We start from the raw sequence: 17,781 nt of genomic DNA on the forward strand, positions 1-17,781 counted from the left end.
GTTGTTGTCAGAATGTGTGCAATGGAATTACAAAGTCAATATGCCCCACTTATGGGTCTCTAGAAAATGGTACTGTCATCTTTATAGTCTGGTGCAACTCTACTAATCAAATCTTTGCACCTATTGAGAGCTAGAGGCAGAACATATACGTTACACCATAAACAATGTGTTTAAAATTGTTTTTCAAAGCAGCATTGAATATCTGTTACATACACATACGCTGTAAAATATCTCTGATTGCACAATCTGTTGACTGGAGGAATATAGATTACACATACAGTATATTGTAATCTGCTGCTATACAGAACGCAAATGAACACCTGCATGAAAACTTTCCCTCTTTCCAAAAGCCAATTGAGTCCATGACAAGATACAGGGAGGGTTCTTGAGCGGGCCAGCAGTAACATTTGGAGTTGAGGATCTGTGGCAGTCTTGGGAACAGACTGGTATAATGATGGACCTATTGTAGAGCCACATAGTTATTCATTTTTCCCATTGGCCAAGCTAGCCATGTTAGCGTATTCCAAGATCAACTTGTCAGAAATTATTCATTGCAGGTAAATTAAGTAAAGAATTAATTCCAGTGCTTTCCAGTTATGCTTAACAATTTGTAAAACCCTGTATCTTTATCTTAGTCGTTAATAAACCGATGACACTTGCACCCTTTTTTTGTTATTTATTTTGTTTTGTACAGAACTGAAATGGTTTGCCTCAAAGGCATTTCTGTGTCAGTGGAATATAAATATTCTCTATTTGTATGATTCTGTTTATCTAAAAAAGCAACAAGTGGATATAAAAATAAAAATAACATGAAATAATACACCATGAAAACCATTGACACCAAATGTATTCTATATCTGTTTGATTTATAATACTGAATCATTAAAACTAATTTGTAGTATTTAGAATAATTCAGTCACTCACATAGAAATCTAGTGGTCTGCTACTTGTCACAATGTACCACTGAAACAGACTGTACACTACTCAGTGCCCACTCACTCTGCAATATACTCTGTGTGTATCATATTCTCATGTACAAAAAATATATATGACAAGGTATGCTTTTTTTAAACATTATTTACACTGCGTTTGCTGTAGTCTTTTGAGTCTTAGCACATTTTTCTTTATTTAACTAGGCAAGTCAGTTAAGAACAAATTCTTATTTACAATGACAGACTAGGAACAGTGGGTTAACTGCCTTGTTCAGGGGCAGAAAAAAATATTTTTACCCAGTCAGCTCAGGGATTTGATCTAGCAACCTTGCAGTTATTGTCTCAATGCTCTAACCACCAGACTACCTGCCACCCCTAGTAACTAGTAAACCTACAAGGTTGATTGTATTTCATACTGTACATCTTGCTTGGCCTCGACTTGACTGTGTACAGTACAGTACTGTGCAGTGTTTTCAAATGTCATTTTCTTGGGGTGACATAATGCTTTGGTATTTTGTTATACAGCTATGTTTTGGTTTTTACATAATTTTGTGTGGAACTCAGATTGGCGTATGGGAGATTACCAGTGTTATATTCAAAATAACAACATATCATGTGTGATCTACCAGAGGAAATAAAATTCTGAAAATAATTACTCATATAAAACACTGTCCTTGAAAACTTGTGTTTTAGCACCAGAGGTTCTTACTCTACAGACTCATTTAATGAATTAGGCATAGAACAACCATCAAAGACCAAAATACATAGGGGCTTTACAATGCTCTGTAATGCTCTATGCTCTGCTATGAAGTAGTAGCACCAAACATCTCCTCTTCCATAGAGCAGACAACTATGATGACAGTTCCTCTTACAAGGTGTTACTTTTCCGACCCCTAGGTTGCAAACAATATGACCGCTATTAGATGACCTCTGAGTATGGTTCAGATACACCAGAAAAATAGCTATTGCTATACTTGACAGAAAGCATCATGTCATTGTTAACTGTAAAATGTACCGCTGTACAGTTTAGATGTGGGCCACTACATCATGTAACTGCTTGTATATCTCCTGAAGTCATTTACACAAATGCCCCAAATATCTGTAAAAACATAAAGGGAAATCTCAGTTACACATGATTGAGTAGGTGAAGTAATGCACTGTATAATCAGTTTAGCTATGGTCGTTTGTAGCTCAGTTGGTAGAGCATGGTGCTTGCAAATGCCAGGATAGTGTGTTCAATTCCTGGGACCACCAATACGTAAAATAATGCACACATGACTGTAAGTCGCTTTGGATAAAAGTGTTTGCTAAATGGCAGATATTATGATACAGTCAAATCAGAGTGTATTCACACACAACACACAAAAGCTTGCTTATTACATGTCATACTAATATTCAGAGTCATGAAATGTCAAAAAAATATATCTATACATATTATTATTATTAAAACATTTAGACTTGACTTGAACTTAAAGAACGCATTTCAGCATTATAAATGGTACATTGATTAGTCCGTGGCATGATTAGGCAGCAACTTTTTTGGTCTTATTCGCTGAACTCAAAATTACAGCAAATATATTAGGCTAGCATCATATTTTCGCCAAAGTTAACCAATCGTTGGTCCACAACCCCTTGAATGGGAAGTGATTCTATCCAAGCGATGCCATTTAAATCATTCCAATTCTCTCCAGAGCCACAGACTTTCAACCTCTGCCCATTGTGATATACAATAGTACTCTCTGCTTCAAATCCCAACTGTGGGAGAGGTGGATCAATGTATGTGCTTTGATTGCATCTTAATGTTGGCAAAACGCTATTGTTTTATTCAAAGGTTCAGGTTAGTCGGTTTTGTGATTTCTAAATCCTTCTCATGTGACACCACTCTGCACTCAATATCAACACTCCACTGACTCAGTATACTGGCAAGATATGTATAATATTCCCCAAAATATTGAGGATTATAATGACCTCTAAATTAGTGTTCCTGTTTTTTACTTATCCTCTCTTCTCATATATATTAAGTATTGTAAATGCATTCCCTCTTTTCACAGCAACATTCAGAAACTTTAACATGCAATGATCTCTCTGCTATACACTATGTACATTTTATCCATATCCATTGCACATTAAATGGTCAATATATATATATTTTTAAGAGGGACATTCTACTGCTCCCCTTCCCTCATGCTTTACAGCATTTCCTTCATGTTAAACTCTTTTAAAAAATCTGCCTGTATGCACATCTCAAAAAGGACATTTTTCAGATGTCTCATGTTTTAGGCCTTGGGAAAGCCATTCATTTTTAAATAACTGTACATTCTGAAAAATAGCAAAGGGCTTATTCCCTCTATCTAGAGATTTATGGTCAATATATAAACTTTTTGAATGTTGGTGATTATTAATGTGGTTGCTGAAAGCAAGAGCACTACTGTTATTCTACATACTTATTTAGTTATGTGCTACTTTATGTGCGTAATGTGCTCAACTTTGGAGAGGTGTTTATCATCCTCTCTACATTCAGCTTACATAACAGACACATGTACAGAAACAACAGAATATGACGCACAGAGCCCTTGCCAGCCTTGGGGATATTCTACAAATATCTACAAAGGGTCCGTCTGAGTGGAGAAGGCAAAAGGCCAGTTTGCATTATTCAGATTTCTGCATTATTCTGCTGATACTTTAAGGGCCACAATATATCGTAAATGTAAATGTGTAAATATAAATACAGTTGAAGTCGGAAGTTTACATACACCTTAGCCAAATACATTTAAACTCAGTTTTTCACAATTCCTGACATTTAATCCAAGTAAAAATTCAGGGTCTTAAGTCGGTTAGGATCACCTCTTTATTTTAAGAATGTGAAATGTCAGAATAATAGTAGAGAGAATTATTTATTTCAGCTTTTATTTATTTCATCACATTCCCAGTGGGTCAGAAGTTTACATACACTCACTTAGTATTTGGTAGCATTGCCTTTAAATTGTTTAACTTGTGTCAAACATTTTGGGTAGTCTTCCACAATAAGTTGGGTGAATTTTGGCCCACAGAGCTGGTGTAACCGAATCAGTTTTCTAGGCCTCCTTGCTCGCACACACTTTTTCTATAGGATTGAGCTCAGGGCTTTGTGATGGCCACTCCAATACCTTGACTTTGTTGTCCTTAAGCCATTTTGCCACAACTTTGGAAGTATGCTTGGGGTCATTGTCCATTTGGAAGACCCATTTGCGACCAAGCTTTAACTTACTGACTGATGTCTTGAGTTGTTGCTTCAATATATCCACATCATTTCCCTCCCTCATGATGCCATCTATTTTGTGAATCAATCCCAGAACAACAGCAAGCCACCCCCGTGCTTCACGGTTGGGATTGTGTTCTTCGGCTTGCAAGCCTCCACCTTTTTCCTCCAAACATAACGATGGTCATTATGGCCAAACAGTTCTATTTTTGTTTCCTCAGACCAGAGGACATTTCTCCAAAAAGTACGATCTTTGTCTCCATGTGCAGTTGAAAACCGTAGTCTGGCTTTAATATGGTGGTTTTGGAGCAGTGGCTTCTTCCTTGCTGAGCGGCCTTTCAGGTTATGCCGATATAGGACTTATTTTACTGTGGATATAGATACTTTTGTACCTGTTTCCTACAGCATCTTCACAAGGTCCTTTGCTGTTGTTCTGGGATTGGTTTGCACTTTTTGCACCAAAGTACGATCATCTCTAGGAGACAGAACGCTCATCCTCCCTGAACGGTATGACAGCTGTGTGGTCCCATGGTGTCTACAATTGTTTTTCTGAGGTCTTGGCTGATTTCTTTTGATTTCCCCATGATGTCAAGCAAAAACACACTGAGTTTGAAAGTAGGCCTTGAAATACATCCACAGGTACACCTCCAATTGACACAAATTATGTCAATTAGCCTATCAGAAGCTTCTAAAGCCATGACATAATTTTCTGGTATTTTCCAAGCTGTTTAAAGGCACAGTCAACTTAGTGTATGTAAAGTTCTGACCCACTGGAATTGTGATACAGTGAATTATTAGTGAAATGATCTGTCTGTAAACAATTGTTGGAAAAATGACTTGTGTCATGCACAAAGTAGATGCCCATGACAGACTTGCAAAAACAATAGTTTGTTCCCAAGAAATTTGTGGAGTGGTTGAAAAACCTAAGTGTATGTAAACTTCCGACTTCAACTGTATGTACTGTGTAAATAATGTAACAATATATTACTTTAGTTACTTCAGTTCGTGTTTCAATGTTGGCATGTGTCTAAAATGACCATGATCATTCAATAGGTTTATTTTTGCTGACAAGGTTTTTGACTGAGATGATGGTTCAATTCAGTGAAAGAATTGTGCCATTATAAATCATAACTGGTTTCTCTCATAAACAAACAAAGCTAAGTGTCAATAATATATTACTTGAAGAAGTTCCTATAACTTATGTTTACTTAAAAAGTAAAATGGGTATCTGAAAGAGCCTCAGGTTTTCAAAGATAAACTTAGCCTTAAGATGCTTTTGGTAAACCAGGCCCAGGATAATAGTTGAGATTTGATACTCTTTGAATTACCTTGACAATGATATTAATGCCCTAAGGCAGTATTGTTCCTTACCTGAGCCCCTACCAATTTATTTTGTGCAAGTAGTCACCCTTGTGGAAAAAGTACTCTACATAAATATCATTTTCATATATGAAATCCAAAATATCAGAAAATATATATACGCATATATGTAATTGCATGCATATATTGTCCAATTTATTTAAAATATATACTTTTTCATAATACATTGTGCAATATATGCTACAATTGAATGAGAATATATTTTTATATATTTAATATATTTTCTATAATAGAATATGTTCCTTGCATTTTGATTCGTCATATTTATATAATTCTTCCGAGGGAGAGTTTGAAAATAAATGCCAACAACTTGCATTCCTAAATAATCAGCAGATACATATTTTTTTGTAAAAAATTGAGAAACCATAACATATTTCTGAATGTTATTGCCATAACAAAGCACCTTGATTTTGATTTAACGTGTAAAATGTTTTAATTGAAGCTTACAGTATCGATAAATCCTGTTGGATCAGCACAAATGAAGGAATATTTCAAAATCATCAGTCTAGGAAGGGAATAGTATGCTAATTATTTAAAGTATCAGCCTATACTGTGAGAATGTTAACATGCACAGTAATAATTCGATATTAAACTGATTATGGCAGTAGGCAGATTATGCCATAGTCATGTAAACACCTTATTCTGTTTATCTTAATCGGCATAAGGTCAAAATCGAAGTAAGCATACGTCGATTAAAACAATGGTTTTCTGGGAAATCTTTCAAATTATTAGGACATGTTAACACCTTAATCGGCGTTCCAGCAGTGTATTTGATCTGCGCATGCGCTAGCACCATCCGCGTGAGTTCGGAATAAATGTATGTATGCGTCTTAGAAGTAGTTCTCACATAGAAACTTTATATGTCCTAACTCAGAATCAAATATGCTTTCCAAAAATAACATGGTCGCTGTGGTAGAATGTTTATTTTGATTGCCGATTTTCTGCATTTATCAGAGTGCCATTAGGCAGCCTGATTTCAGATGTGTCCATGTAAAAAGGATTATTAGGGAAATCGTTCTTCTTGAAAATATGTAATTTTTTTAATCAAACTATTATATTAATCTGACTATCCACAATAATCATATTATTGTATGCATGTAACCGTACTCAATGTCATGTGTTTACAAGTGCAACGTGGGGGATTTACTGATAAATAGAATATCCTGATCCTGCCGACTACGCCAAATGTAACACTCAGGCTCAGTTTAGCCACAAATTGATAATAAACCATCCAAAAAGTCCTGTACTGTCAAACAAAAGTCAAGAAATTGTGGCCACTTGACACAAGTTCTAACTTGTTCCTCAGTTGAGGTTTCTCACTTGAAGTTCAACAGAACACACTGTAACCTGGCTCCATAAAACCATAGTAGAATAACTTTGAGAGTTTCTTCTTTAGCAATTTTGTTCGTCTTTCTTTCAACTCTTTAAGGTACATGACTAGGCATCCACAATATGTCATCTGTTTATGATGTAAAATACATATGCAGGCAAAGTATATAAGTTCTACACACCAAAAAATAAACATAACATGAGCATTAGCATCCATGATTCAGACTCTCTAGGACTCAATGTACACATCCAGCTTAAGAAGCACCAAGATGGATGTTGAAATTGTATTGCACCAACCGTAAAACATCAAGTATGATCAATTACAGTATCATTTCATATTTGTGGTAGCTGTCATTCCTCTGAAATTACTAATCTCTCTGCAAGTAGAAATACCACTTTCAGATTTGGTGAGTTTGTTAGCACCTGAAGTTGCAACTCTTAAAGGAAAACTCCACACAAAAACTATATTTTGATATTTGTTTCATTAGTCCATTGTTGACAAAGTCCCAAAATGTTGACTTTGTCAACAATGAAGTAATGAAACAGATACCAAAACATAATTCTTTTTTTTTTTGGGGGGGGGGGGGGGTATCAATAAGATACCCAATGAGGGAAATGTGTTAATATACCCAAATCAAAGTGCCTACTTTACATAATTCAGGGAAATGTCAAACCAGCAGTGAACCAAACAGTTGAACCAAAACATATGAGCAATTGGTCTCAAGTGCACAGCAGCACCTGTGTTCCTACATGTATGGGTGAAACCATTCCAAACACCCCTCTCCTTTTCTGACTATCACCAGATAACCCCCCATTGCCATGACACACACAGTTCAGCCTTGACGAGCCCAGATATGTCTATATCGACATGATAATACATGCCAATTTATAAAAAAGCACCCTTCAATGACAGAATTTTTTTTTAAAAAAAATAAAAACTTTAGCAGCTCTGCGTAGCCGTTATTCCACAAGAAGCTCCTCCATTGACCTTTCCGAAGGAGAATAGACAAGTGTCGAGACATTCTCCTCATCACAGCCATGTGGAATTCCAAGCACATGAAGAGAAAAAGATGCCAAGGCTACAAATAAAGCAAATGGCCATCAAAGGCAGTTACTTTCATAAACAATTGAGAACAAAATGACAAAAAAAGACCCCCAAAAAAGAAACAAAACTGAAGGGGGCAACCAGAAGAAGCCATATAAAGGCCATCATAAGCCTCTTGTTCATCGAATCAGGCCCATATGAATGAAAAAATACTATAGTATACTATGGCACAAAATCCTATCCTCCTCTCATTACAGTACACGTGATGTTTTTATTGATTAAGGAAGTTGTAGTATTTTTGGCATTACTATAGTACTTTTTAAATAGGATATGGAGCCCTCGGAACTATTCACAACGCTACAGTAAGTGTAATAGTACAAGTGAAGATGGCATCAAATAAAGACAAAAACAAACATTATTTAGCAAAATGGCAAAAGACAAAATTTTGCTCCAGTGCAAACTCCTTTCCCAGACGATGACACACCCAAAGTCCAACCTGAATAGTAACTGTGTTGTGTAGAGTGTGTGAGGTTGTATGCCTTGAGAGATGTACAGTAGCCTAGAGTGTAGTACCTGTTCTGTTCAAATGGAGCATAATCCCAATTTAATCCCTTCCCCTCGCCCTATTCAAAATAGATCTATGAGCTTTTGTGCTTACTTTATGACAGATCTTCCCCATAAGGGGAAATACTCACCATTCCTTTATGGGTTTAAGGGAGAATAAAATTGAATGAATGTTTATACAGAATAACTCAACTGTACAATCACCTTCTAAATGATTCCAAGAGAATACTTGATGATGTATACTGTATGTCCACAACATATCAAATATGTAAAGCATAACATGCTCCATTTCCCTAATAGCCATTATGAACACTTCAGTTATGGTGTGTCAAAAGACCAGAGCCCAGGGATAGATTTTTGATCTGCATGATATCATTCTACGACTTATAGTAGACCTACATCGACCTAATCAAATGTTGGTATATATTGTTACCATTTGGATTTTCACATTTGGAGTTATTAAAATTGTGTCAAATTTCAACAAAACCCTGCTTAAATAAGATATAAGATCATAAAAAAACATACACGCCAATACAGTTGTGTTCAGCTAGCTGAGCCTCGTTGTGGTGCCATGTCCTGTGCTATGAGGTATATTTTGTAGGATGTGAGTGAGAACCCTGTGTGGATGGGAGAGTCTCTGGGAGGTGATAGAGGGCTAGCAGAGTGAGGCAGGTGAGGATACTCGGGTGCTGTAAACTGAGACCTAACTAGGCTTCATGTGCCGTTTTTACAATGGGCTACGCCTGTACTGAAGTATAAAGATGAGATAGAAAATGAAAACCTCAGACGGGTCCTTTCCCAAATGGTTAGAACAATTGTTTCAAAGTAATCTATGTTGTAGCACACAGTATTACTTCCCTCAAATTAAATATTTTGCACTGGAGTAAAACTTTGGAAACATTGGATAGCCACTGTTTTACTTTCAACTTCTCTTAAAAAAGGAACTTAAAAGCATTGATTGATGCTGGGGAATGAGCAACGCTTTAGACTGAGAGGTCATTTTCCAGGTGGGGTTTTGTGGCATTTTGGGGGAAGAGTGTAACCTGACTCCCCCACAGTGTCAGAGGAGAGTGGCATGGTCTGGGTCCATGTTATCCATGCTGGCCAAAATGGCCTTCCGGTCCTCCCGGGGCGGGCGGCGGTACAGCAGAGCGGAGAAGCGGGCATACGGGTCCTGTCTGACTGGCCGTTTCTTCTTCTTGCGGAGGTAGAGAGCTTCTTCGGGCTGGAGTACCTGAGAGGTGTAGTCCTGCTGGGTCTGAAAGGTGGAGACACCTGGAGGATGGGGATAGCGACATACAGGTCAGAGGTGAGCGAGCCCTAGGTCAGGATAAGAGGGCAGAGGTGGAGAGTAAGGGTCCTGGGTGCTATCAGACAGACATTGGGCCGGAAGGTGAGGCATGCAAAACACACAGGAAACCATGGGTCAGAAAACAGGGTGGTTGAATTAGAGAATGAGCTCAGTTCCAATCCAAGGTAAATACTTTACGCTGTACCACTCACCATACCATACCACCACAATATGGTTATTTGCGCACAATACTCTAGGAGAGTAGATAGTTCCCAATCAGCAAAATGTAAACGTTACTTGGGTTAGTTACATCATCATAACGTCCCCATCCTCAATAATAATAAATTAACACATTTGGATAGCTACAGTAGGCTTTGGGTTTAGCAAATGCTAGCTAGCCAACAGTCCATAAAATGCATTTCAATGCCAGATGAAGCCAACAGTCCATAAAATGCATTTCAATGCCAGATGAATGACACTATTGGTTTGAATGTTTCAAATTCATTAAAGGGCTTCTAAATGTGGCACCTACATGTTTGGGACCAAAATAAGGTAGTTGGGTAACAAAATAATGATCTTACAATGGTTCAAATAAGTTCATGAGTTAGAAATGCAACATGAATAAGTGAGACGTTGAATTGTATGATTCAAAAGATAAATTGTATTAACTGATCATCTACAGTCATTTGATACCTGTGTAAGTATTATTAGAAATTATGTCATGACTATGGAGAAAGTTGGTGTCAAAGTTAGGTTTCTGGAGAACTGCAGAACTCATTGAGGGAACTACCTTGGTGTTACCACCACTAAGGCTGGGTATCAGAGATGGGGAAAATATCACACCATGGTACCTTATCACACCATAGTGGCGTGCCGCTGAGTAGATAGCATCGTATGATGCATATATGTAATTTGATTGGCGCCTGTAAAAGAGAAAGTCCTTGTTAATCCTGTTGTGGTGAAGTCTCTAAAAATATATATGGCTACTGAAAACAAATCTGCCAGACACAATTTCTGTCAAAAGAGCGGTATGCCACAAAATGTGCATGTTATTCAATCATTGTCTTACGTCAGGACCATACAACCACAACGCCAGAGGACTCACCTGTTTTTCTTCTGGACTTGGAGTTGTTGTTGTTGACCACCATCATCTTCTTGGCCTTTTTAATACGTTGGTATCTCAATGCATCAAACCTCTCAGACCCCGCAGGGGCACCCGGCTCACCTCGACGATTTCTGAACAAAAAAAAGGAGGGAGAAGACACGTAACCCTGAGGAACATCTGTCTACTGGACCTCTCTGTCTGCATGAGAGGCCCTCAAAGTCCAAGGGTCAAACCTTATGAATTCAGCTTCACATTACCTAACGTTTGGAGCAATGTGAGGTTTGGAGCAACCTGAGGTTTCTGACTGAACAAAGCCAATAGTTTGGCCAAACGAAATCAAGAGGTATGTTTGTGTGACTTGAATCTAGGCTGTTCCTGTATTTTACACCATCTGTTCTATGATTTGTTAAATAATATAATAATCCTTGTAACAACGTTGTGATGCGTCAATTTATCCCAAGGTGAGGTATACAAGATTATTACAGTGCTTAAACATTTAGAAAAAATATTTACAAAAAATATCTGTTATTTTCAGAGGGGAGTGAAAAGATATATGTATAAAAAATAAACCATACAAACGGAATTTGATTTCAAGCTTAAGTGTAAACAGCAACACTTTCTTATGTTTTATTTAAAAAAAATTATTCTGAAAATAACAGTTGCAAATCTGAAACAATATTGTCATTTGTAGAACATGAACGAGTATTCCTATCCAGATACCGAGGCACATTAAAACGGCAGCCCACAAATTCTGTCACCAACACACCAGTTTCTCACAAGACACGAAAACAAATAGCATATAGGGCTGTCCTCCAGCTGTGGCTGCAGAGAGAAATTGAAGGCTTTTAGAAGAGAGGGAAAATCACAGCTGAGCGACAAAGCATCATCAATATGTATTCATAGACATGGATATTGTCTACAATGGGCTTCACCATGCTGACAGGGAGAGATGGCGGGAGGGGAAAATGGCTACTTGGGAACAGTCACATAAAGAAAAATAAGCCAAAACCAAAACGAACAACAAATGTAACAAGAGTTTATTCAGATATTTGTTTATTGGGGGGGACTGAATAGCAATATTTAGCGATGGCATGCATGGCAGTTTGCACATGGAACAGGACTTTAAAGGGGAATACTCCGAAAAGTGGTCCTGTATGGCTCAGTTGGTAGAGCATGGCGCTTGCAACGCCAGGATTGTGGGACTGATTCCTGGGGCCACCCATACTTAAAATGTATGCACATATGACTGCAATTCGCTTTGGATAAAAGCGTCTGCTAAATGGTATATATTATATTATTATATAAAAGCACTTCATAGGACTGTGGACCTAAAACCAGCGGGTGCTTGGTCCCCCTCACACCCTGGGCTAATGCTACTTTCCCCACAATATCAAGAAAGTGTGTCAACAGTTGTGGGAGGACACTTGCTTCACATGGTAGTGAGAACTGTTCTGCAGTCCAAACTTACAAGTGTAATTAGGTTATTTGGGTGTTTTGTTTCATACTGACTGGAGTTAAGGGAGTTTCGACTGCCAATCATATAAAATATTTCCTAAGAGCATGGGTCCAAAATATTTAATTGGTGTATTATACAAAAGCACCTTAAGTAAGAAAGGATAGTATGTCCAACTTGTAAGTCGCTCTGGATAAGAGCGTCTGCTAAATGACTTAAATGTAAATGTAATGTCTACTGCTTGAGAGGAATGCTAAGAATGTAACAAGTCAAAGAGGACATAACAAAGTGCCCATTGCCACAACCCACAAGACTAGACGAGAGAGACAAGCTACTACAGCCTGGACAATCTATAATATAACCTTGGGTAGGCTTAGAAAAGGGCTATTACAATTGTAATTGTCTTTGTCAGATAAATATATATTTCCTCTGATATCTACTGCTCATTCTTTATGAAGACACAAAAGAAGGCACAAAAAAGTAAAAAAAGTGTAGCTAAGCTGCCAAAGTAACACCATTATACATAATAATGCTTCTGTAGTCAACAGAACAGATAACATTTTTGTCAGGGCCTTGCTTGTGCAAGGACTTTCTTTCAGCTTTTTATGTGTACCTGTCAGCTGTCATGGTAGTTAACCAAAACAATCTTAATCGAAAAATAACGAGTGTTGTTAGCATACATCTCAAGCATACAGTTGTGTCAGGGATACAGTGCCTTCAGAAAGTATTCACACCCCCTGACTTTTTCCACCGTTTTTTGTGTTACAACCTGAATTTTTAATTGATTAAATTGAGATTTTTTGTCACTGGCCTACACACAATAGCCCATAATGTGAAAGTGGAATATTTTTTTCTGAATTTTTACAAATCATTTAAAAAAGAAAAGCTGAAATGTCTTGAGTCAATAAGTATTCAATTCCTTTGTTATGGGAAAGGGGGATACCTAGTGAGTTGTACAACTGAATGCTCTCAAATGAAATGTGTCTTCCGCATTTAACTCAACCCCTCTGAATCAGAGAGATGCGGGGGGCTACCTTAATCAACATCCACAGCGCACAGGGAACAATGGGATAACTGCCTTGCTCAGGGGCAGAATGACATATTTTTACCTTGGGGATTTGATCCAGCACCCTTTTGGTTACTGGTCCAACGCTCTAACCAACAGGCTACCTATGGCAATCCTACATAAGTTTAGGAGTAGAAATGTGCTAAACAAGTCAAATAATGAGTTGCATGGACTCACTCTATGTGCAATAAAAGTGTTTACGTTACTTTTGAATGACTACCTCATCTTTGTACCCCACACATAGAATTATCGGTAAGGTCCCTCAGTCGAGCAGTGAATTTCAAACACAGAGTCAACCACAAAGACCAGGGAGGTTTTCCAATGGCTCACAAAGAAAGGCACCTGTTGATAGTTGGGTAAAAAAAAAGCAGACATTGAATATCCCTTTGAGCATGGTGAAGTTATTAATTACACTTTGGTTGGTGTGTCAATACACCAAGTCACTACAAAGATACAGGTGTCCTTCCTAACTTATTTGCCGGAAAGGAAGGAAACCGCTCAAGGATTTCACCATATTTTCAAGCATAGTGGTGGCTGCATTATGTTATGGGTATGCTTGTAATCGTTAAGGACTGTGGAGTTTTTTTCTGGATAAAAAAAAGGAATGGAGCTAAGCAAACATGGTTCAGTCTGCTTTCCACCAGACACAGGGAGATTAATTCACCTTTCAGCACAAGGCCAAATCTATACTGGAGTTGCTTACCAAGAAGACAGTGAATGTTCCTGAGGGGCCAAGTTACAGATTTGACTTAAATCTACTTGAAAATATATGGCAAGACCTGAAAATGGTTGTCAAGCAATGAGAGCTTGAAGAATTTTGAAAATAATAATGGGCAAATGTTGCACAATCAGGTGTGGAAAGCTCTTAGAGACCTACCCAGAAAGACTCACAGCTGTAATCGCTGCCAAAGGTGTTTGTACAGAGTATTGACTCAGGAGTGTGAATACTTACGTAAATAAGATATTTCTATATTTCATTTTCAATAAATTTGCAAACATACAGTACTAGTCAAAAGTTTGGACACACCTACTCACTTCAAGGTCTTTCTTTATTTTTTACTATTTTCTACATTGTAGAATAATAGTGAAGACATCAACACTACGAAGTAACCAAAAAAGTGTTAAACAAATCAAAATATATTTTATATTTGAGATTCTTCAATGTAGCCACCCTTTGCCTTGATGACAGCTTTGCACACTCTTGGCATTTTCTCAACCAGCTTCATGAGGTAGTCACTTGGAATGCGTTTAATTTAACAGGTGTGCCTTGTTCAAAGTTAATTTGTAGAATGTATCTCTCTTCTTAATGCGTTTGAGCCAATCAGTTGTGTTGTGACAAGGTAGGTGTGGTTTGGTAGCCCTATTTGGTAAAAGACCAAGTCCACAATAAGGCAAGAACAGCTCAAATAAGCAAAGAGAAATGACAGTCCATCATTACATTAAGACATGAAGGTCAGTAAATGCGGAACATTTTAAGAACTTTGAACATTTCTTCAAGTGCAGTTGCAAAAACCGTCAAGCGCTATGATGAAACTTGCTCTCATGAGGACCTCCACAGGAAAGGAAAACCCAGAGTTACCTCTGCCACAGAAGATAAGTTCATTGGAGTTTACTGCACCTCAGATTGCTGCCCAAATAAATGTTTCACAGAGTTCAAGTATCAGACACATCTCAACATCAACTGTTCAGAGGATACTGCGTGAATCAGGCCTTCGTGGTCGAATTGCTGCAAAGAAACCACTACTGAAGGACACCAATAATAATAAGAGACTTGCTTGGGCCAAGAAACACGAGCAATGGACATTAGACCGGTGGAAATCTGTCCTTTGGTCTGATGAGCCCAAATTTGAGATTTCTGGTTCCAACCGCCGTATCTTTGTGAGTAGGTGAACGGATGATTTCCGCATGTGTGGTTCCCACCGTGAAGCATGGAGGAGGAGTTGTGATGGTGCTTTGCTGGTGACACTGTCAGTGATTTATTTAGAATTCAAGAGACACTTAACCAGCATGGCTACCACATCATTCTGCAGTGATACACCATCCCATCTGGTTTGCCCTTAGTGGGACTATAATATGTTTTTCAATATTACAATGTCTCAAAACACACCTCCAGGCTGTGTAAGGGCTATTTGACCAAGCATGAGAGTGATGGAGTGCTGCATCAGATTACCTGGCCTCCACAATCACCAGACCTCAACCCAATTGAGATGGTTTAGGATGAGTCGGACAGCAGAGTGAAGGAAAAGCAGCCTACAAGTGCTCAGCTTATGTGGGAACTCCTTCAAGACTGTTGGAAAAGCATTCCTCATGAAGCTAGTTGAGAGAATGCCAAGAGTGTGCACAGCTGTCACGAAGGCAAAGGGTGGCTACTTTTAAGAATCAAAAATCAAAAATATATTTTGATATATTTGTTTAACATATTTGTTTTGTTTGTTTGTTTAACATTTGTTTAATATATTTGTTTAACACTGTTTTGGTTACTACATGATTCCATATGTGTTATTTCATAGTTTTCATGTCTTCACTATTATTCTACAATGTAGAAAATAGTAAAAATAAAGAAAAAACACGGAATGAGTAGGTTTGTCCAAACGTTTGACTGGTACTGTATCTAAAAACATGTTTTCAATTTGTCATTATGGGGTTTTGTGTGTAGATCTGCGTTACTTAAAGTATGGGTTGCGACGGGACCTGTTAATGGTGGGTCGCGACGTAAATGTATAATTATTTAATTAATTACTGGAATTGACTTGGCCAAGCGCAACTGCAGCTCTCGGTTCATTGCGCTCTCTGTTTAGCAGCGGTCTCTGCTCAGTTTGGCAGCTGCTCGAGTGGGAGAGGTAGAGGGAAATGCCCGTGTGCTTCGCAGTTTACCGGATCTTTTTCCTGCAGTTTTCTTGAAGATCACTCCACGACCCACACGCTGCAGCGCTGTCTTTCAAGCCACTGACTTGTTATCCCCACTCGCCATCACTCACTGCTGCAATGAAATGGACTCATGCTAGCCACAAGTTCTGACTGAGCTCAATCGTAATGAAACGCAAATACAGTGATTACTTTTTGTCTCTTTCATACAAACTTTGAGATATAACGAGGAGCGCCCACTGTGTTTTGTGTGGGGAAGTGCTTAGTAATGAGTCTCTCAAAACGAACAAATCAAACAACATGACGGTAAACCCAGGGAGTTATTTCAGAACAGGGCAGAATGTTTCAGGAAACTGCTTCGAAAGTGGAAAAGTAAGTCAACTAGCAAGGCATTGTTGTCATTTTATAACAGGTGATGATATGCAGAAATAAGGGAGTACTATCTCTCATAGTAGTAGATGTGAGTTTCTCTTTCAAACAATCCGCTGGACTTGTAACGTTACACAGCTAATAGCTAACGTTAGCCAAAGCAAGGTAACTAGCTCCTGATAGTGCAACCGTAAGAAACAGTACAGATGAAGATGAAAAATTATCAGGCCTACTGTACAGTTTACTGTATAAATTATTGTTGGAAACAAGTCTAGCTTGGAACTGTTGCTGTTAAAATACAAGTAATATTTTTTTATTCTGAACTGGAATAAACTGATTGAAGCAAGATGCTTTTTGAGGCAAACACTTACTTACACAGTTCTGGGTTGCTCATCTGCTGTCACACCCTGGCCTTAGTTATCTTTGTTTTCTTTATTATTTTAGTTAGGTCAGGGTGTGACATGGGGGATGTATGTGTTTTGTATTGTCTAGGGTTTTTGTATGTTTATGGGGCAGTGTTCAGTCTAGGTGTTTGTATGTCTATGGTTTCCTAGATTGGTTCTCAATTAGAGACAACTGTCTATCGTTGTCTCTGATTGGGAGCCATATTTAGGCAGCCATAGTCATTAGGTAGTTTGTGGGTGATTGTCTATGTCTTTACGTTAGTTGCTTGTGTCTGCACTTTCGTTATATAGCTTCACGGTCGTTTGTTGTTTTTGTATAGTTTGTCAGTGTTCGTTTCGTGTTCGTCTTCGTTAAATAAAGAAGATGTATTGTTATCACGCTGCGCCTTGGTCCTCCTCTCTTCCACAATACGACGATCGTGACATCTGCAGCAGGAAGCAGTCTCCTGCCTGACTGAGAAAGCAGTAGATATTCTGATCCAGTTTGGCACAACATACCTATGCCAGTCAGAGTTCTCAAGTACAGAAACAGTGTCAATGCTGACCATGACCTCAGTGTTGCACTGTCAAAAACTGAGCCCACCTCTCATTAGGACTGTGTGTATGTGTGTGTTTTCTGGTCTACATCTGTGTGATGTGATCAATCAGTTTATTCCAGTTCAGAATAAAAAATATGTATTTTAAGAGCAACAGCTCCAAACTTAGACTTTCTATCAACAATAATTTATACAGTAGGCCTG

The 17,781-nt window shown here is 38.2% G+C and overlaps 1 protein-coding gene across 1 annotated transcript in view; it reads right to left on the bottom strand.

Moving 5' to 3' along the window:
- Positions 1 to 661: 661 nt before the first annotated feature.
- Positions 662 to 17,781, bottom strand: part of LOC139537579 (protein turtle homolog B-like) — a 222,736-nt gene continuing 205,616 nt past the window's right edge. The window contains exons 20-21 of the mRNA XM_071339056.1: positions 10,885 to 11,015; positions 662 to 9,763 (exon numbers count right to left, since the gene is read on the bottom strand). Coding sequence (XP_071195157.1) covers positions 9,549 to 9,763; positions 10,885 to 11,015 — 346 coding nt within the window. The 3' untranslated portion in view covers positions 662 to 9,548. The remainder of the gene's footprint in view (positions 9,764 to 10,884; positions 11,016 to 17,781) is intronic.

The sequence above is a fragment of the Salvelinus alpinus genome, chromosome 13 (genome assembly GCF_045679555.1).
Source record: "Salvelinus alpinus chromosome 13, SLU_Salpinus.1, whole genome shotgun sequence".
Classification (NCBI taxonomy): Eukaryota; Metazoa; Chordata; class Actinopteri; order Salmoniformes; family Salmonidae; genus Salvelinus; species Salvelinus alpinus.